The sequence below is a fragment of the Gallus gallus genome, chromosome 2 (genome assembly GCF_016699485.2).
Source record: "Gallus gallus isolate bGalGal1 chromosome 2, bGalGal1.mat.broiler.GRCg7b, whole genome shotgun sequence".
In the NCBI taxonomy this organism is placed as follows: domain Eukaryota; kingdom Metazoa; phylum Chordata; class Aves; order Galliformes; family Phasianidae; genus Gallus; species Gallus gallus.
Window position 1 is genome coordinate 146076433 of NC_052533.1, and position 21980 is coordinate 146098412.

Sequence of the window (21980 nt, forward strand, 5' to 3'; positions counted from 1 at the left end):
GTGGAAATAACATGGATTCTTCCAACACATAATTCAAGATCCCACTAGATTTATCTGCTTGTAGATGAGGACAGTAATGCAAGACAGTTCTGGGGTGATGTCCTGTCTGGATTCCCTCTTCCCTGAAAAAAATAACCTCTTTACCAGCATGGCATGTTTAAGTGTAGAAAATATGTTGGCAGTTAACCTGAACAGTGGAATAAAGAAGTGTCAAAACCATCATTGTATTACTGATGTGTAGTTTGCTTATTCATGTTTCACACAGAATGATTTCCTATCTCACCACAGAGAAGACTGAACCAAGTGAAATGCTGAATTTCTTTTCCTGTTTCCTCAAGCTGCTGAGATCTGAAGGCAACCAGCAAGCCCTTCAGAGACCAAGTCCTTAATAGACTTAACGATACCACGAGGACATTAAGTGATCTAAGCTATATATTCGCACTGTATGAGATCACACAGCATCAAAACTTTGATAGATGCTTCTGCTATGTGCTCATCCTTAAGGAGCAATGACCCGAACATTAGCATGTCTAGTAAATTGTTCTAATGTGTGGTGAAAGGGGTCTAATGGATACAGTAATTGATTGTTTGATGGATAGCTGGGGAGTCCTTTGATTATGAGTTTTTGCTACGGTCCAAGACATTTTCATTCTCCAGTTAACCCAGAGCTGATTGCTCGCATGAATTATCTTCTTCTCTGCCTGCAAATATCGTTCTCTTAATAAATATTTCATTAGAAACAAACTGGTGGTTGAGAGAGAGGAGAAAGCAGATGCTCAATACTGTGTCTTTTGAAGACATTATAGAGTGTAGAGAACAGTCACAGAGATTATTCATGAAATGTGCTCAGGCCGGACAAGAGGTCTTCAATTCTTCAGAATTTAGAGCTCAGAACAATGCAAGAGCCAAGAAGCCTGAAGGTCAATTTAAATCAGTCAAGGGAGGCCCAATATGGCCCAAGAAGGATGTACTGAAGCAGGGAAGCAGCTATTTTAAACTTGCCTTCCTCACAAAATCCACCTCTTCTCTCTCAAGATCCAGGATGAGTTTTCATGTTACAAAGGAGAGGCCTTGACCGACTATTTATATATATATATATCAGCAAGAAAACAGACTTACGATTCCTGGGATCTAATGACTGAGGGCTGAATTTTAATCCTAGTGAGGTTTATGGCAAAATTTTCATGGGTATCAGATAACATTTTATTAGTATTTTTTCTTAGCATAAGAACTCCTTGAACATTGTTTACCACCTCTATTTAGCTTTAGTAGGCTTAAATATTTGTTTTAAACATGTGGACCGAAGCTGATATAGTTCCATTTCAGCATGCTGCTTTTTATCATGACATACAATTGTGCTTCTGAGTCACAAAGGTTGCTATTCTTCTCTCCAAAAATACTACCATGTGGAAGAATCAATGGAAAATGGAGTATGTTTTGCCATTCATATACTCAGTCCCTGTTCACCCCTATTTTATATCCATTCCATATAGGTTTTAGTTTATAAGGCCCACACTGTCATGTTCAGCTCCTTAAAAACATCAGTCTATTAGACAGTGAGAGACCTGAAGAAGGGCCTTCAGCGTCACATTTAGTTAATGTGTTGGGAGGATTTGCACTGGCATCTGAAACGAAACAGGAGAGGAAAAAATCCCTAAATGAGTATGTATTAAGACATAAAAATCATCTGCAATTGAGGACTGTAGGCTTTCTTCAAACTTCCTAATACAAAAGACAGTGATGTAGGCAGAAAATGCTTTTATCCCCCACAGGCTCAGCCGAGGAGAGGAATTTTATGAACTAAAGCATCAGTCAGAAGCAGTTTGCTACTACACAGAAAGGAGTCACTGCACGAGCTAATCTCCATTTGCTTCACAGCCACACACTTAATATGTTGAGAACTGCCACACTTTTAAAATCTGCTTTCGTTGAAAAAACTGTTGATGAGCAAAATACATAATGTTGGCTATTACTCTTCACCCTGCGAGCGTTCCCTGGGTTTTGAGATACTCTTATCTTGTTTCCCTAGCTGTACCTTGAGCGTATTTATATTCTAAGTCTCTGAATAGGTTTCATTATATCAGTAAGTGCAATTTAAACATTAATAGTATGGTTACGGTAGAAACGCAACTGATCGTATCACATGCTATAAAAAGGGGGACATGTTAGGGAATTGGCTTCAGTGCTCTTTGCTCTTAATTTTTTGCCAAAACTTTCACAGAGGGGAGTGGTGTGAATAAGAGATGGGGGACGAGGAGAGACAGTGAGACAGCCAAAAAGTGAGGAGTGAATGCAACATGAAAGATCCCAAACTGGAAGGAACACACAAGGATCACAGATTCCAACTCCTGGCTCCCAAACAGGACCACTCAAATTTCAAACTCTATTTCAGAGCTTTGTCCAAATGCTCTTTGCACTCCAGCGGATCAGGGCTGTGCTCATAGAATCATTCAGATTGGAAAAGACCTTAAAGATCATCGAGTCCAACCATGACCCAACCATAACCTAACCATGCTCAATTCCCTTTGGGAGCCTGTTGTATGCCCACTACTCTCTGGTGAAGAACCTTTTCCTAATATCTAAGGAAACAGAGTCTGCTCAGAAAGGTGGAGGATGGGACAAAGGGCTTAGAAAACGTTGAACTCAAAGGATGTCAAAGGCAGCTCAAGGATGCTTCAAAAATGTAGGAATCTCATACTCAGGTAAAATGGGGTCTGTTGTTTCTGTTTAGTTACCAAGCCAACTACTGGAGACTGAAGTCCACATTGCTTCACCAGCAAATCCCATTTACAGACAAGACAGTATCTTCTCACTTCTCCTGGTGATGTTTTTGCATTTCATTTAAGAAGATAAACTAAACTAATAATCTTCCGGCATTCTGGAAAGAAAACTTTCTTACCACAGGTGACGTCTAGTAATAGAGAAGAAAAAAAAGAGAGAAAAAGAAAATCACCAGAAAATTCTTCTTTCCGGGTAAACACAAACTTTCTGCTGATTTCAGTTTAGTCCAAGTGAGGAAATTCTTGGCACAGGTAATGCTAAATATATATTTTCCATGCCCTGTTGTGGAAGCCAAGTCCCTAATATCACTGTGTAATTTATCAAAACCATGAGGTTGCACACCAACTTCCTCCATGCAAAGCACCTTATGGACCACAGAAACTGCCTATGGAGGGAAGTGATGCTTCTCATCAGTAAAGGAGCACAGATCTGGCTCAGTGCTTTTAAGGATCTGAAAGGTTTTCAATATTTTTCTCTTCAAGTTCTTCCTTTTCCTTCCACCATCCATGCTTTCATATCTGGTACTGCTTAGATCAAACACAGCTCTGCTAATTTACCAAAGCCACCTATCCAGTCCATACCTTTTAAACTTCTTTTTGGGTCTCCTTTGGCAAATAGAATGGCATAAGTCTGATGCTGACTTAAGAGATAAGCCTTTGATTAAGCCAGTCTCTCAAGTATGTTGACATGGGTCTTATTTTTTTTTTTAGGAAACTACATTTTCCCAGAGTTCACAAAAGTTTTAAAATGCTCAGAGCATTAGGTACCACCCAACAATCCAATATATTTTCCAGGAGAAGTCCTCAACAAGCGTCATCTTTCATGACTGTATCCTACTAATGAAGATGTGCCTACTGCATTGGAATGGCAATGGTGGGATTCTTCTCTTCCAGTCTCACCCCAATATGTAGTGGCAGGGTCCAATCCAGCACTCCTCACAGTACGTCAACATTCTCAAAAAGGAATTTAAGGACTTCCACCCCAACCTGCTCTAACTATGCCTCATAGGTCTCATGAGTAATGTACCTACACAAGGAGATCCCAGAAAATGTACCAATTGTGCAGGAACATAAATTTTGACTGAACAAGTGATGAATAAAACTCAGAGCAACATCTTCAGTATTTTGGGCAAAGAATATATAATCATTCAGTGGTGTTTGCGAAACATGTCAGGCTCTGACAGGAAGAAGGGTTATAAATAAATGTGAAGAAGATATTTAATAATGCTATTTCATATCCATGTAATAATGAACGTTAATTATTTCTTTGGGTTTCTTTCTTCTTTTACTGTAGCAGATGAGTCAAGCCCAGATGTGTAATGAAACTGATACCGGCATCACAGCATTTTCTTTAAAGGTGGCTGAAAGAGCTTTACAGATCAGCTGCCAAATCATTTCTTCTCCTGTGGGGTTTCCTTCATGCTTCTCACCCAGAATTTAATTCCTCTACACGTGGTATAAGTGAATCACAGTACAAGGAATTTTCCTGATGGAAAAGATTTTTCAGACAAGTGGTCCTCTCTCACTCCTTGTCCTGCAATGAAGCCAAAGTAATCTTTGCCATACTCAGAGGAGTGAGCTGACAAGAAGAACCACTTGGCAGGGTATGTAAGGAAGTTAACGTATATCTTTGCATTCAGAACATATGAAATCTAATTTACAGCTTAGTAGTAACCTTAGTACCAAATATTTGTGCTGGGGAACAAGGAGATTGACTTATTTCCTGCTGGGATCCTGAGAATTAACAGAGGATATCAGTAAAGAAATTCAGAGCTGCTAAATTCAGAGCTGCTGGATAAATACAAAATATCTCATTCATTCATTGACTCTTCGGTAGAAATTCAAGGGAATGTACAGAGCAATGCTAACATCACTCCTTCTGCAAAATCCCTTCCTGTCAATGCCTATTATAATCATGAGTTTTATGAAGAAGCCATAAGAGATGACTCTTACTACAATACTTTCACTGCCTCTTCCTTCTTTCCTACTCTGTAGGCAGGACTAACTTTCCTACTCTGTAGGCAACACAACCCTACTGAAAACAGAATTACATGTTCCTCAAATCTCCATGCCATGAAGACGCCACAGCCCAATTCTTCTACTCTTACAAACAGAGGTTTTGAAACTCACCGAGGGACTTCTCAGAATTATTTAACCTAACTTGTCATGTCTGCTCCCAATCCCATACCTACCACTCCACTGTTAAGCAGCGTTTAAAAAATCCCATGAAACATGAAAATTCTTCATACTCATTACAAGTTCAAAGTATCCACCTCCAGACATACCAATCACAGAATTGAGTTGGAAGGGACCTTTAAAGGTCATCTAGACCAACTCCCCTGCAATGAATAGGGACACCCACAGCTCGATCAGGTTGCTCCTTCTAAGCATCTTGGGAAAAATAAACAACTACAGCAAAACAAAACAAAACAAAATGAACAAAAATAGAGCAGATAACCCAAGGTACAGGAAAATCTGAGAATAAACACTTCATGTTTGAACAGTGATGAAGCCCAGTCTCCTGGGCGTGGTATAAACTGCTGCATGACCTCCTCTCTCCTCTGACTTCTCAGTAAAAGGAGATGGATTCTTACCCCTTTAGAATTGAAACACCTTAACTTGCAAAATGTTTGAGACCCGCAAGAATATTTGCTAAAATTCAGCAATGGAGAATTTGCCCGCTCATATCAAGATTTAAATACAATCATTTGGTCATAAACAAATAAGCTTTGAAAAAAAATGATAAACCAAAAAAGAAAAAAAAATCAATCTACAAATTGCTTTATCATGCTTCTTTGAATTTGCCCTTTTCTTTCAGCGGAAAATTTATGTTCTGTAATGCTTTACAGCTTCTTACAGCTATGGGTAAGGGAAGAAGCAACACTGGTGAATTGCAAGATGCAAGAGGGCAGGAGGGAGCCAAGAGGCCCAAAGGGTGACTAAAGGGATTCTATATGAACTTGGGCCTCTACACCTGGCCAACACATGGAGGTTTGAAATCACAGAATCATAAAATCATAGAATGGCCTGGGTTGAAAAGGACCACAATGATCATCTAGTTTCAACCCCCCTGCAATGTGCAGGGTCGCCAACCACTAGACCAGGCTGCCCAGAGCCACATCCAGCCTGGCCTTGAATGCCTTCAGGGATGGGGCATCCACAACCTCATTGGAAGATATATTAGAAGGAGAAAAAGGTTTTATAGTGATGGATATAATCAAGGAGAACAAAAACCAACCAAACAAACAAAAAAAACAAACAACAACAACAAAACATCTCAAAGGAACAAGGGTTGGGTTAGTGTAGGAAAAAAACACAAATGATATGAACACAAATTTGACAGAACAAAGGGAAATGGTTTCAAACTGAAAGAGAGGACATTCAGATTGGATATAAGGAAGTTTTCTACAATAAGAGTAGTGAGGTACTGGCACAGGTTGCCCATATTGGTGGTGGATGCCCAGTCACTGGAAACATTCAAGATCAAGCTGGACAGGGCTCTGAGCAACCTGATCTCGTTGTAGGTATCCCTGTTCACTGCAGGGGAGTTGGATCAGATGACGTTTAAGGGCCCCTTCCATCTCAAACGATTATATGATTGTATGGAATCACACATGCAAAGGATGTGAAATTGTAAAATTACAGTATAAGAGACAAAATATGCAAAAACAAAAACAAAAAAATCTACATATGCCAAACTCAACATTTTTAAAGAAAGGTTTGGTTCCCTGTAAAAAAGTCCTCTCTGCCCTCTTGCATAATACAGCATCCTTCCCTTAACTTGTCTGCAAAACCCTCTTTCCTGCCCTCCCTTTCTCCCAGACTAAGCCTGTCTGGCAGGTGTCCACAACACAACCACCAACAAGAGCCCCATTTGGTATCACCACTGCCTTGTACGCACACAGATGAGCTGAGGTTTCTTGTTAATTCAAATTGGAATTCAAATTGGAACCTGTTAAATTTGTAGATTAGCACACCTCCATGCTACACCCACTGACATGTCACCATGCCTCCCTCTCTCCCGTTAATTCAATAAGCACTCATGGCTTCTAATGCAATCTCCATGCAGATTTTATCTCATCTCAATGATGCTAAGCAACAACAGTGATGGTTCATCAAGCCTTCTCCACCACCGCTCTCATCCGAGCACTATCAGAATTCAATTAAGCAAATCCTGTGCCAGCAGATGGCACTCCGGAATGTGCAGCATCTGCAGCCTCCTTCGTCCAATCCCCATCAAATCCTGGAAAAGGCTTTTTCTGTGCCCAGTTCATTGCTGACCACAACACAAATCTGTTCTCATAGACTTGAAGAATATCCTGAGTTGGAAGGAAACCACGAGGATTATCAAGTGCAACTCAGCCTTCTGTAAGACTCTGACCCACCACATGCTTATAAAGAAAAATCAGCATAAACTTTTTTTTTTCCCTACTGGAAATACTGTATTTGGGTAGGATATCTGAAGGACTCATATGGGAAAGCACAACCCTCCTTGCTGTACCCTTTCGTCTTTGATAGAAGAGTCCTCCAGTTGAGCACAGAGAGACAAGAGATGTGACTGATGTCTTAGGGAGCAGAGAAAAAGCATTCTTTAACCAAATGCATTTGACACAAGGCTTCATCACCCACTTAATGCTCATCCTAGTAAACTGCACAGTACCACAGCTTTAATAATGAATGAATAGGATGCTTCAACACATTACCGTGTTTTCCTGCAGATAAAGCTCGCTGTTGCAATGACAAATTGCCAGTTTGAACACCAGGGGAATCCCCTGTGCCAGTTTGGCTGCATTGCTCCCTCTGGGATTCATCCACTGTTTATAATAAGCAGGAAGAATCCCAGGGGTGCTGCTAAGCAGGTACCAGCCACACAACATCGATTTACTCCTAACAGTAGCAGTGATGAGCAATGCTCAAAGCTCAGTCTTTTCATTCCCATCTGTGCATGCATGAGCATGTCGTTGGTATTTTCAGCAGGCTTTGCCTGCGACACATGTTGGGAACCATTACATTTCAGAGCTGGGACAGTCCGATACAACTGGAGAAGTCTCCTAAACTTAAGGGAATTATCTGCTACCCAAGCATCTTCTCAAATTGGAGTGAGTTATAAGGGAGACTGACTGTGTTCATCTGCACACATTTATTTTATTTATCACACAGGCTATTGCTATCAGCTAAAAGACAACTATCTGAAACACCATCTGCAGCACATCCCTTATCTCAAAGATGCTGGTGTACTTTATAAAGAAACTATATATAAATCCCTTCTCTGGTATATGCCCAGCTTTATAATGGAACTCCAAAGGTATTTGAGCATCCTGGGGAATCGTGAAAAGTGAAGATGAAACTCCATAATAAAACACTAGTGAGAGTTTAGTTTGGCAATAAAACACAAATGTGGGTTATAGTTTTCAGCTGGGCTGAGAACTGAAAAACAGGACAAATAACCCAAATTATAAGCATGGTCTTGTGCTTGCAGTAAATCAGGAATAGCTGTGATGAGTTGTATTAGTCTGTTACAACAAGGCTGCTGTGTCATGTCAGTTGGATTTTAGGGCTGGAGAATCACACGGCATTTCACAGGTGTTATATGTTGTAGTCATGATAACAGCAGTGCCCTCTACGTAGAAGCCAGGAGGGTTACACAACTTAGAATTACATGGAGGACACAACATTGGTTATTTAGACCGTCAAAAGAAACCAGACGGAGCCTTGAAAGGACACTAAGTATTATTACTCACCTTAGTGAATCAAGGGTTAACTTATTTTCAAATATATATTTTCATTGGAAAATACTATTGCTGTTCACATCTAATCATGTGGTAAATGCAGCCATCAAAGTGGGTTTAGAAGAATACAATTTCCTTCCTTTCAATAATCCATCTCCACAGGGGGTTTAAATGTATTAAATAACACTGCGTTCACTTTGGAGCAAGGTGACACACTCAGTAAGGTTTCACATTCGTTTCTCCAGTTACCGTGTGATCTTTGCCAGGACAGAAGTCAGTGCAGACTGCTGCAATGCAACTTTTGCAAGTTGGGGCTGAAGTGGGGAGCATACACAAGGTTGTACAAGCATCCCCATCACAACAGCAAGAAGTGGCTTCAAGTTGGAATGGGCAAAACCACCTGCTTACTGCTCTATCAGGCTTCTGCACAGGAAAATAATATTTTTTATAAAGAGGATATATAGGGAAATAAATAAATAAATAAATCCCTGAATTAGAGTAAATAATATCTGAACTGAGACACTGATAGATGTATGTATTTTTTTAATATCATAACGCTACCATAGGTAGGTCCATGTGTCCTACAGACTCAGTCTGTGATGGATCAGCTCTGGAAGCTTGGTCTGCACTTGCTTTCCTCTTACACTGCTGTCAGGACACCTGCCACACTGCTGCCAAAGGTGATCCTCTCTGCATAGAAAGGCTTTGTGCAAGGACAGAGCTCTCTGACAAGGGTGAATGGTTACACTGGTCACTGTATTCAGTGCAGAGAGACACATAAGTATAAATATCTACATCAACTTCTATGTCTATGTCTACACCTATGTCTATATCTACATGTACATGTGCATCTACATCTAAGTCTACATCTACATCTAAATCTACCCATGCATCTATGTCTATGTCTACATCTACGTCTACATCTACATCTAAATCTACACACACATCTATGCCTATGTCTATGCCTACACCTATACCTATGTCTAGATCTACATCTATGCCTATGTCTACATTCACATCTAAATCTACACATACATCTACACCTGTATCTACATCTACGTCTACATCTACATCTGTATAGATATGTACATCCATTTCAGCTGGCTGGCAACAGCAGCAGAGCACTTCCCACATTGCAAAAAGCACATAAGAAATCTGGAGCCCTCCTCAAGATCCTGGCCAGACGATAAAACAGATGACAAAGGCTTTTCCCATTGTTATGGACACAGCCATCCCCTCTACAAAAAGAGCTTGACTTTGCATGAAAGAAGACATTGGTGTTTGCAACAACCTTGAAATTTAGCACCTGGGAGGAAAAAACACTGCAACTACACAGGCAGCTGTCACAAACAGTGGGAAAAAAATATATATTTGCAGAGATTTCTCTGGCTATGGAGGAATAATAATGTTGGTATTTTTGTTCAAAGAAACCCTTCCTCTGTTTCTGTCCTCTGCCCACATAAAAGCCTCTGTCCTTTCTCACTCAAAATGTTTGAAAAAGGACAAAGCAACGACAACAAGCAAAACAAAACAAAACAAAAAAGCAAAATGGAAAACTCAGTTAATGAATACAAAACTCCTTTGTCAGGTGCAGACATAGGCAGCTGCAGTTTTTAGCTACATCAGCAGATGCTGGCAAGCAACACGGGCTTATGCCATGACAGGAGCTTGATAGCAGACCACTAAGGAAAATCCACAGTGCTGAGGTTGTTTGGGCAATTAAGGAAATGGGAGCTTGGGGGGGATTTGGTCTTTTCTTATTTTGCTCCTTTTACAACATAAGGGGGTATGTGTTATTGGAAAACCAGTTTTCTGCAAATGCTCTCTTTTTAGTGGGATTTGAAGGTTTTCTTATTCCTTTTTACATACAGTGTTGAGCGTTCCCACTGCTCCACCAAACACTGGTATACCTGAAAATAAGCAGGAGGAACACAGACACTTTCCCAGGGGCTGCTGTGCAATGTTCATTCATTCCAAGTAAGGAGGGAGGATTCTTCATTTTAGCTCTTGCAGTTACAAGACGTTGCATTCCTGACACACCAGAAAAGGAGTTTATGGGCTAGTCAGTTTAGTACTATCCCTATGAAGTCCACTGGCACAGGGAATATAGACACCACATAAAGAAAATTGGTTTTTAATGTATTTCAGTCCACTTATTGCACTCTGATATCAGAATCTATTTCCCTGAACCAACGTAGGCAGGACAGAAAAGAATATATATAATACAGATATATACATAGTCTTAGGAAATATGCTTTATTGAACTGGAAACATTCAAGGAAAGGCTGGACGGGGCTCTAAGCAACCTAATGTAGATGTAGGTGTCCCTGTTTATTGCAGGGGAGTTGTATTAGATGAGCTTTAAGGGACCCTTCCAACTCAAACGATTCTGTAATTGCCTTAAAAAACAACAACAAAGCCCACAAATAAATAAAGTCAAGTAAAAACAGCCACGGAATTTAACTGCTCTGTATTGACATCCCTAGGAACAGAGTAGTAGGCTGATGAGAATATGGCTTTTAATGGATGCACACACTTTTAAAACAAAGTTGATGTTACTGAAATAACACCTTTTACAGAAGTAGCTGCATACAGAATGACCTTGAAAAGACATAGCAATTGCTACCACATGTGGAAAATATATTATTGCCAAAGCTAAGGCTTGATTACCTAAGATAGACCAGCCAGACTGGAACATTAGGATCTGGGATGAGTGCTAAGATAAGATTTTAGAGTCAATAAAATAAATGAGTAAATAAAAAGCTCCATTTGTTGGGGCGAAAGCCTTACTTTGATTGTGCAAAATTCAATTTTGCATTTCAGAAAAATACACTCTACAATCTCTTCCCAAAGCAGATGCCAGCTTCAGACTGAGCTTTGGACTTCCAGCACAAAGAGGACCTACTGCATTAAGAAGTCATTGTTCGTTATCATACAAAACAGCCTGCTGGCATTTGCTTCTCCTGTGAGATCCTCAGGGTGGCACAATCCAATAGCTGAGTTTATACAGCATCTACCATGATAAGGACCCTGTAAAAATAGCAGCCCAAGTAACTGCAGTCATTACAAACACACACACATACACATATGCAGTTTATGCAGATATTATTGCCAAGAAATTATTCTCCCATAAACACAAGGATTGGATCTTGCTGCCCCAAAATGAGAATTTTAGTCTAACCACATAAAAAGAACAACTTCATAAACACAGGAAGAAAGAGAAAGGATGCTTCCTGGGAGAAGGAAGTCCATTTAAAGCATGAATAAATTGGTGCAGTTAGGAGAAAGAAGCTTGTAATGCAAATAGAGGTTTATTACCCATTTTTTTCTGTTTCTAAGAAACACGGGGTCAAGTAGGCTTATGGAATAAGAGTTTGTCTCTTATCCTTTGGCAACTGTCATGTCCCAGAACAGTAATTATCTCCCTCTTCCCGTGAGCGACAGGAAATGGAGAGGGGTGCCATTACACTATGAGAATTACTGTAATTTTGATTTCTAAAAATTGCCAGGAAAGTTTCCTCTTAAAAATAAAAAAATAAAAATAAAAATAGTCCGTTCAGATTTTTGATGTGGTCTCAGTTTAAAACTCATTCCTCAGCTAAGGCAGAGTTTTGGTTCCCCTCTCCCAGTTCCTTCAACAAGGTTGACCAAGGAGTTGTGGATGCCCCATCCCTGGAGGCATTCAAGGCCAGGCTGGATGTGGCTCTGGGCAGCCTGGTCTGGTGGTTGGCAACCCTGAACATAGCAGGGAGGTTGAAACTGGATGATCACTGTGGTCCTTTCCAATCCAGGACATACTATGATTCTGTAATTCCTTTGGGAAACTGGTCATAAAGTTCAAATGGTGAGAAATTCAGACTTCTTGATTAAATGTGAAGGTAAAAAGCTACAGGGTATCAGTTAAGACCTAGAAAATATGGAGGTGGCCTGAAGACATGCCACAGATGCAGTGATAATGCAAAACATGAGTTATCCTAGCTAGGTACTGCCAGAAAAAGGTATTTAGGAGCCTTACGTTTTTCCATCTAGTCTGCTGTTTTGTTAAATATCACTTAAACTTAGAATCATAGAATCACCAAGGTTGAAAAAGATCACTAGCGTCATCAAGTCCAACCTTCATCCTATCACCACTACGCCCACTGAACCATGCCCCTAAACCTGTTTCAACCACAGGCATAATAACATATTCCTCTTTCAATGGGAAGGGGATGATGTGAAATGAAAAGTAATTAAAAAATAATTAAAAAGAAAGATTCCTTTAACCGCCTATGGATTTTCTGCCGGCTATCGTTTATTACTTCAATATTATGGATAATCTGTTCTATGCCGTTAGAACATTATCACAATTTATTATCCCAACTCTTGCCCTGTGGCATGGACTCATCCCAAGAGGATATGTAGCTGCCTAACCTCGTCTACATCTGACTCTGCTACCCGGGGTTCTGCATTACTGCTTGGGGGTCAGATGCACAAAATACCCCCTTGCTCTCCAGAGGACTCTCTGTATGGAAACAGGAGCTGATGCTTTGCATATAAGTGTATTTATACAGTGGGAGAAGGTGGAGTAGGACTCCATGATCCTTGTGGGTCCCTTCCAACTTGTGATTTTCTATGATTCTATGATTCAAGACATATATGCCCCATACACAGGTAGGAACTGGAGGCAATCATGCCAGGGTTGCTGTACCACCAAATACACCACTATCTCTGCTGCATGCCACATCAGCATGTCTCACACATGCACAGAGGAAAAGAATTTCTGCTTTTCAGGATTCTTCTGTGCACTCTCTTAATGAGACGTCTGAGGTCTCATTCTGGCCACCTGGTAAATATTTAAAACTGCTTTAATAGATTCGAGGGAAAGGGATTTTTTCAATTATTTACCACAACTCACTTTCAACAACGATCACTTAGCATTGTAAAAATGTGTGTCTTTCAATATATAACCCAGCTATAGAACTACATTGATCGGTCTACACACAAATACATTCATACAAACATATATTTGATTAAGAATTTATACAACGTCAGGCTTCAAGGAATTTTGGATCAATGCCTTTACTTTGCTTTTATAAATAAGTAAACTCAATTAAACATTTCGTACAGCAAACCACAATGGGCAGGAGAATCATTCTGCAGCTCCTCTTTCCAATTTTTACCTATTACATGGGTTTTGGAAACTAATTACTCTCTAAAGGGAACTTACTAGAGTTTGTGTTACCAAAAACATCTCTCCCACCCACCAATGGAAGAGAGGTACTACATGGATGTGTTGAAAAAAGAGTATTCTTCAAATCTCTTACATTTTGTTGTAATAAACGCAGCATACAGAAAATACAACAAAGACCTGCAGGTAAGCAGAATTTGAATTAAGACTGGATCTGCACCGAAGTCAAGAGGTTGACTGTACAGTCTCACCAGACCCATAAATCAGGTCCCCTGAACATAGGTAGTATTTTGCATTACTGTATAGGGTGTTAGCTTTAACGCTGTAATATATGCACATGGTGGTCAGGTTACAGCTGCTGTGGGAGCTATAATTTTGCATGGTCTGACCAACCTGCAGCAGAAAAATACTAATAAGTAAAACAGTCACAGCACCGCATTCCTTTCAGCATGTTTCATACATCCACTTTCACTCTTACATTTGAAGGAGCAAGAAAATAAGATACAGATAAAGCTGCAGATGTATAGGAACCAGCTGAAATGGATGGGAATTATCCACCACCCTTTTCAAGCAGTTTGCATGAAACCTCATGACTCCAAGCTAAGCAAGTGTAACTGCATGAAAATGGATGTGCTCTCAGGCACAGTACATGCACAAACCATACTGTGAGAGTGTCTGTGCCCTGCAGACATGAATGAGTGCATAAGCCCACCTCTGAGTCAGAAGCATCTCATCAAGGAGATATTACAACATACTTTTTCATAATGCACCAAAGCCAAACACTGGCATTCTCCTGCAAGTGACAGGTACAAGGAAAACCAATCTGCAGCTGAGCAAGTTTAACACATCTACTGATGCTGCCTGACTGACATCAAGTTCTCAGTAATATAGACAGTCTCCTAATGGGGAGGACTACTACCTATTTTAATGCAAAAGAGTTTGTCCTACTCTTCCTCCAGCCTTCCTTTACTTTCAAGCCCACCACTATTTGCCTTTAGGATTTGTACTCAGTATCTTTTTTTTTCCCCTCTATTAATTCTCTGCTCACTCCCACAGAAGGCTTTTTTTGGAGTCATCAACCATTTTCAATATACCAAAAAATCTGACTGCATCCAGATTTACTCCAGGAGCAGGAATGGACAACAGCTATGTAAAAATTAGTCCTCTTCATCCAATGAGCACTGGTTAATTGTTGTCAGTGTCCACCATCGTGTGGCAATGGCATGGCCCCATGCAACCATGTGGTAATCTTGGTGAGACTAGAGCTGTTCCCATCCCTGCAATACACTCCACAGACAAACTGTAGCCTAATGAAGATGGTTAAAAGCACAAGAAGCACTTCGATATATGTGACAGGAAAACAAAGCACAGCTAAGTTACTGAAAACAAAGCCCCTTCTCCCTGAGCTTAACCATCAAAATCAATGCCTGTTTGACATTCATGGGATTTGACCATAATTCAAGAATATGCTATTTGTGATCACACACAGTTCTAATGTCCAATACTCATCATCAGTTGGTGGACGAAAATAAGGCATAACGTTTCTATAAATACATAGCTGAAAATCAACAAATCCAAAGGTGCCATTGGAAATGCCTGACAAGGGCATAGGAATACATTAGCACTTTGGCACACAGAGGCCTTAGTTTCATTGGCACTAGCACCTAAAAGCTAGCAAGTGACAACCAGGTCTGATGTAAATCATAACTGAATCATGGAATCATAGAATCACACAATTGTTTGAGTCAGATGAGACCATTAAAAGTCATCTAGTCTAACTCCCTTGCAATGAACAGAAACGTATAACTAGATATGGTTGCACAGAGCCCGCTCTAGCCTTAAAATCTATGTAATATTAAAGCTCTGGTTCATTGACTTGCCCTAATGGTAGGGTCTTCAGTGACATCACCAACCTTCCTTACCAAAAAGAATACTATTAAAAAACTGCTTCCTATATACATATTAAAGAGGACATGGAAAACCATGGGCTATGGCCAAGTAGGAAATGAAGATTCCCTGGGAAAGCAGGCAAGCTGCTAACTGCCCTTTAAAAAAAAAGAGAAAAGAAAAAAGAAAAAAGAAAAAAGAAAAAAGAAAAAAGAAAAAAGAAAAAAGAAAAAAGAAAAAAGAAAAAAGAAAAAAGAAAAAAGAAAAAAGAAAAAAGAAAAAGAAAAAAGAAAAAGAAAAAAGAAAAAAGAAAAAAGAAAAAAAGAAAAAGACAAGAGTATCAAGAATATACAAAATAATCAGCAATATTAGGCATACAGTTCTACTTTTTGGTACCATGCTATCAGTTGCAAACACCTAAAAGCTGTTCTCTGTGCAAGACGTGAAAGGCCAATTTAATATCTGCTTGAATCACACTACAACAAACTGATTTCCTGGTATAAAACCCATCATGGAAATTCTCATGTGAAAATTCCTTGTACACACACTTACATGTGTACTTTTATATGTATATGTATATATATACATAAATGCATATCTACACATACAGTTATTTACACCCTTGTTATATACACACAGAGACATGTATATTTTATCATATACGTGCATACATACCTACATATATGAATCAGAACATAGGCTTAGAATTTCAACTCTTTGAAAGAGTAGATAACAGCAGGACAAGGGGAAATAGTTTTAAGTAGAGGGAGGGAAGACTTAGGTTGGATATGAAGGGGAAGTTCTTTACTATAAGAGTGGTGAGGTGCTGGAACAGGCTGCCCAGAGAGGTTGAGGATGCCCCATCCCTGGAGTTGTTCAAAGCCAGGTTGGATGGGGCACTGGGCAGCCTGATCTAGCATTAAACATGGAGGTTGGTGCCCCCTGTGGCAGGGGGGTTGGAGCTTCATGATCCTTGAGGTCCCTTCCAACCCGGGCCATTCTGTGATTCTGTGATACATCTATTATTTCTTCATTGACAAACATCCTAATATATGTAAAAAGCAGGAAAAAGGGTTGTATTTGTGTTTGCATACAATTGCTAACCACAGTGTAACATAGATAAAGAACACAGGATTCATGATACCTCTTAAAATCGAGCACAGAGCTCTGATAAAAACCATCTCACCTACTTCTTACACTTGGAGTGGGATTTCAATTAGCCTAGAAGACCAGCTCCCAGGGAAGAGTTTACAGAACTGCCTTTTGATAAATTTCAGGACAGATAAAACCCTCAGAAAGAGGAACAGTCCCATGGCAACAGAAAATAAGAGAATAATTAAACACGTCTTACACGTCTCTTCTTCTTCAGTCCTATATCTTCCGCCTCCAAAGATGTCACACACTGTTACTTTAAAACCACACCACTGGCCTCAGTGTAGGTCTTGGGGGAGGAATATGCTCCTCAGCATCATTAGTGGGATAGAAAACAGCCCTTTCTTAGCAGCATACTATTACAGACACAGACAAACATGAACTTACTTGTTTGCTACTTTTCTGCCCAGTAGGAAGCAAAGCTTTCGATTTCTCTGCTATTTTCTGTAAAAAGGAAAAAGAAAAAAATGAAGGAAAATGGTTGAGAAAACACAATCCAAATACTTAGGGGAGAAGTCATAAGGAATTATTTCTTCTACTATTTAAGGAATAAGACAAAGAGAAAAATCTTATTATTTAGAAAAGAAAGGGAGTATAACCACATGGAAAACTTTTGGTCCTGCAGAATTAAAACTCTTCAAAGCTTCCAGAATGACAAGGTTATCAGAATTGAAACGTGTATTTAAGAAATGACAGCTAGGACGTAGATAAGTAGCAATTTACCACTCAGATTGGTTTCCTGACGCAACTGGGCATTCACAAAATGCAGTGGCTAATTTTGGCACTTCTGAATTGGTGACAGTTTAAAAAAAAAAAAAAGGCAGATATACAATTCAGATGGATTATACTTGTGAACATTAAAAAAGTACAAAAAAAGGTGTGTATATATGGGGCTGGAACCCTTTACTTGAATCCTTTCAACTTCTCATTTAATGGGATAAAGTCATTTCATTTAAAGACTCCACACTTGGATTTATGAATAGGGCAGAAAAAGAGTTAACAGTTGTAGAGATAATGAAATGATATTATAGTATATACATGCAGTTGAAGAGCAATTTTAGGCACTTATTAAAATATTTTTTAAACCATAGACAGCAATTATTGAAGAATCAATCAGAGCAGAATGGTTCTAATGGAGAAATTATTTCCAACCAAATTTCTTTATACCAGTATAATTCCAGTATATTCTTCGCAGGTGTTTCGGGCACAGGTAAAATTCACTAGAGTAGTATGAGAGATCATGCAGGTTATATTTCTACAGAATTCAATTAATCCAGATATATGTTCAAATTTGTTATATGCAGGTAGCAGCAGAGGAGAGAGAAGTGTTTTGAGGATGGTAAATTTAAATTGTTACTACAGTGTTTAAAAGCAAAGCAAATCTGCAGTCTCCCCAGGGTAAAGTGGAAGAGCAAGATGCAAACGGAAGATCTAGAGTTCAGCATTTGTTTGTTTTATTAAACAGCTTGATCTCCTTGACAGGTCCAACCCACAGGATGCGTTTGGAAAGCTTCGGGAAGAGACACAGAGAACAGCAGAGCCATACAGTGGGCTAACAATTAAGCTGAATAGCAATGTTGCATGTACATTATTTGCAATAGGGGTAAAGGGGACATTGTCCAATTACTTCTTGCTCTCCCGCTCTCCCACTCAGTAGAGAAACACTAAAAAATTGTCATGGCTAAGGCAGGGGTACCGCAGAATGTCCACCGAATACACAAAGGCACAGATTTGCTTTTTTTTTTTTTCTTTTTTTTTTTTTTTTTTCTGTTCTTCTGTCATTGTTGCTCAGCATAGAATCATAGAACCACAAAGCATCCCAAGTCGGAAGGACCCCAAGTCCAACTCCTGGCTCCATAGAGAACCACCTAAAATCCAAACTCTATGTCTGAGAGTGGTATCCTTGAACTCCAGCAGCGCAGGGTTGTGCCCACTGCCCAGGGGAGTCTGTTCCATGACCACCACACTCTGGTGCAGAACCATTTCCCAACACGCACCTGGCCCTCGCTTGACACAGCTCCCTCTTGAGGAAGCTGTAGGCCGCCATGAGAGCTCTCCTCAGCCTGTTCTGCTCTGGGCTGAACAAAGAAAGGGACCTCAGCTGCTTCTCATCTATCTTGCCCTCCAGATCCTTCCCCATCTTCGTAACCCTCCTTCAGAGTTGGAAGGGACCTTTAAAGGTCATCTAGTCCAACTCCCCTGCAATGAAGAGGGACAGTTGTAGAGATGAGATAAGCTATACAGAGATGTTCCATGCTCCTAGCAGTCATGTTAGCTCCCACTTAGTGTGTTCCCAAATATACACACTCAAAGGTAAAAACAAGAGAGCCCCTCACCTTCTGCACAGCTCCGTATCTTTGGATGGCATCAGACAGCTGGTTCTTCAGCCTATCCAGCTGAAGACGTTCTTGCTGTGTTGGGAGAACAAAGACCTGGTTAGCGAGAGCTAATTCAAGTAGTTGACTCTGTCTTGGGGAGTCTGGGGAAGCACAAAAACCTTAGAGGAGACAGCACCAGGACAGCTGACCTAAACTGGCCAAATGGATATTCCATACCATATGATCATGAAAAGATACTGTAAACTCATGGGTTTTGGCTAGGGGCCAGCACTGCTCAATGACTGACTGGGCATTGGTTGACAGGTGAGGAGCAATTGCTTTGTGCATCACTTCTTCTGTAAATATGAACATACATACACACATACATAAATGCACTATATGTATGTCTTAGTAAATTGGTCTTATCTCAACCTATGAGTTCTCCCTTACTCATTTATTTACTTATTCTGATTCTCTCCCCCATCCCACTGGGAGAAGGGAAGTGAGCAAAAGGCCATGTGGTGCTGAGTTGCTTGCAGGGTTAAACCACAGCATTCAGACAACTGCTTAAGAATACAAAAGTGTATTTTATAAAGGATAGGATAAACAGCTTTAATTTTTAATGGGAGCATTTTCATACAGAAGAATATTCCCAGTCTTATAGTTCATCATCCAAAGATTTAAAACCATTTTTAGAACAGGGTAAATATCATTATTCCCACTGTACCGATAAAGGCCTATAAACTTTGTTACTTACGCAAAATAAGACAAGATAGACACCCTGGAGAGCTGATCTAATGGTCCAGCACTCGTTCTACAGAAACACGGAATCCTGATAGGCCTCTCTATTTAAGCCCTTTGAGATTACTTTAAAAGGAAGCCCTAAAATAACCATGTGCTATTTTACATCCATCTCCTGCCTTGTATCACACTGATCCCCTTACATCAGTATCTTTGCTCCTGAAATACTATCAATTTGCTCAGTCAGGCATCCTGATTCCAATAGCTCCAGCAGCACCTGGAACATCAAGGGAAGTCAGAGGAACTCCCACTGTGCACCTTGCTGGCTGCACATTATGGCTGGAAAACAAGGGGGGGGAAATGATATATATATATATTTTGTCCATGGCTGCATACAAAGCAATACACAGAATCATGGGTTGGAAAGGTCTGATTATAAAGCTCTAAATTAACTGAATTATTTTCAAACTGAGAAATTTTATGGGAGGAAAGTTGGAACTGCTACCAAGATCCCCAGTAGAGACTTGCCAACACAGCAGTTGATACCCACCACAATCATTAATTCTATATAAGGGAGAAGGGCTTCAGGCTTTATATCAAAATCTGTAGGTTTAATTACTTGAACTGCAAACTGTTGGAAAAGAAGAGTTAAAAATAATAAAATCTGTTAAACGAATTGACCAGGGAGTAGAAAAAGTTATTAGGTGATGCCAGTAGAGAGCAGCAAGTTTATTCCTCATATTGGTAAAATTGTTTATGTGTCATTTCCTTCTGGTCTTAAATATTCTCCCTTTAACTTAGCAATTTTTCTCCACCTGACAGTAAAAGCTGTTCTGCTGACAGTTTCCACTGGACATAACACTGACTTCAAAGGCTAATATTGATGTTTTTGTATGACATTGTAATTGGCTTTAACATGACCTTGCCTGATTTCCCTTTGGACCCAATTTGTGTCACAAAATGGTGCCCAGATCTCCATACCTCCAAGAAGAAAACTTCTGTTTCATCAAGGTTTAATGCAAAACAAAATTGGCCTTGCAATCCACCATTAATCAAAGAAACGTACTAATAACTATAAAGTGTTAAGGCTGATGCCTGCATAAGGTTGATGCCAATAAATGGAAAAGTCATTACAGAGTGATTTGACTCTTAAATCCTTTTCTCAGGTGCCTGTTAGCAAGTGACTTAAATCTGGACTGCTAAAGGCACTTGGACAAGGTTCAATTGTATTTTCTTCAGTTGTGTTTCTTTCAGGTAGAAGGAAGGAGAGAATAGAATTGTATTACAGTATTTTGGAAAGGGGCAGGAAGTGAGTGAGGATTAACACTGATTGGGGTAAATTTCTGACCGAGAAAATACATGGATCCTGCCATCAAGAACATATGAGAAAACTGCTCAGAATAATCAAGGAGAAAATATCTTCATTCTTATTTGCTGAGTCACCTGCTAAAAAGGTGAAACTTCTCAACTCTCAGACCTGGAGTTTGCTCCCCAGGATTCCATATGTTAAGCTGCTGCTCCTCCCTGCAGATCAAATTCAACAGAAATATATGGGGTCTAAGAGACTTTGTGGAAAGGTCAGAAATTATTTGATTGTCCAGTCCTTGCCACCGGGAATGGGAGACACTCCTACTCCTTTGACAAAGATATTCATGTGATTGAACCGACTGATGACAAAAGACTAGTGTGTCCACACAACAGATGGGACTGCTGTGGGGTAAACTGTAATTCAAAGTTTGGCTCTGATCTGGCCACAGCCTGTAAATATCTGTCCCCACCACTGTCTTCCTTGAATGAATGCCATATCCAAACATTGCACTGCTCTGCTCTTTCTGGACTTCTGAGCACATTTATAAATTCATCTGCACCCAGTGCATTTACTGCACTACTGAGTCTTTAATCAACTCCAAACTCATGTAGAGATGGATGAATTCTGTACTTTCATCTGAACTGTATGAAACCATAAGATAGGTGTGAGCAAATCTCTGTTAAAAAATCATTGTTTTCCAATTCCACATGATCCAGGTTTTGGCAGAAGAATGCGTTTCCGAAGCTTCTTCCAACAGAAACACAAGCCCTGCTTATTGCATAACAGAAAAGGAAGATGTAACAAGACATGAGGTTAAACAGCTTTAAAGCATTCACTACCCACTTATTTTTTTTTCACTCCTCCTTCCACAAGCCCCAGCACACTTTCCCAACAGCA

The 21980-nt window shown here is 39.9% G+C and overlaps 1 protein-coding gene across 15 annotated transcripts in view; it reads right to left on the reverse strand.

Moving 5' to 3' along the window:
* Positions 1-21980, reverse strand: part of TSNARE1 (t-SNARE domain containing 1) — a 483485-nt gene that overhangs the window by 248158 nt on the left and 213347 nt on the right. For all 15 annotated transcript variants that reach the window (XR_005856948.2, XR_005856943.2, XR_003074075.3 and 12 more), the window contains 2 exons: positions 19052-19126; positions 17103-17159 (listed from right to left, as the gene is read on the reverse strand). Coding sequence is in view for 11 of the 15 variants with exons in the window: in XM_046931132.1 (XP_046787088.1) it covers positions 17103-17159; positions 19052-19126 (132 nt within the window). In the remaining 4 variants the exon portion in view is untranslated. The remainder of the gene's footprint in view (positions 1-17102; positions 17160-19051; positions 19127-21980) is intronic.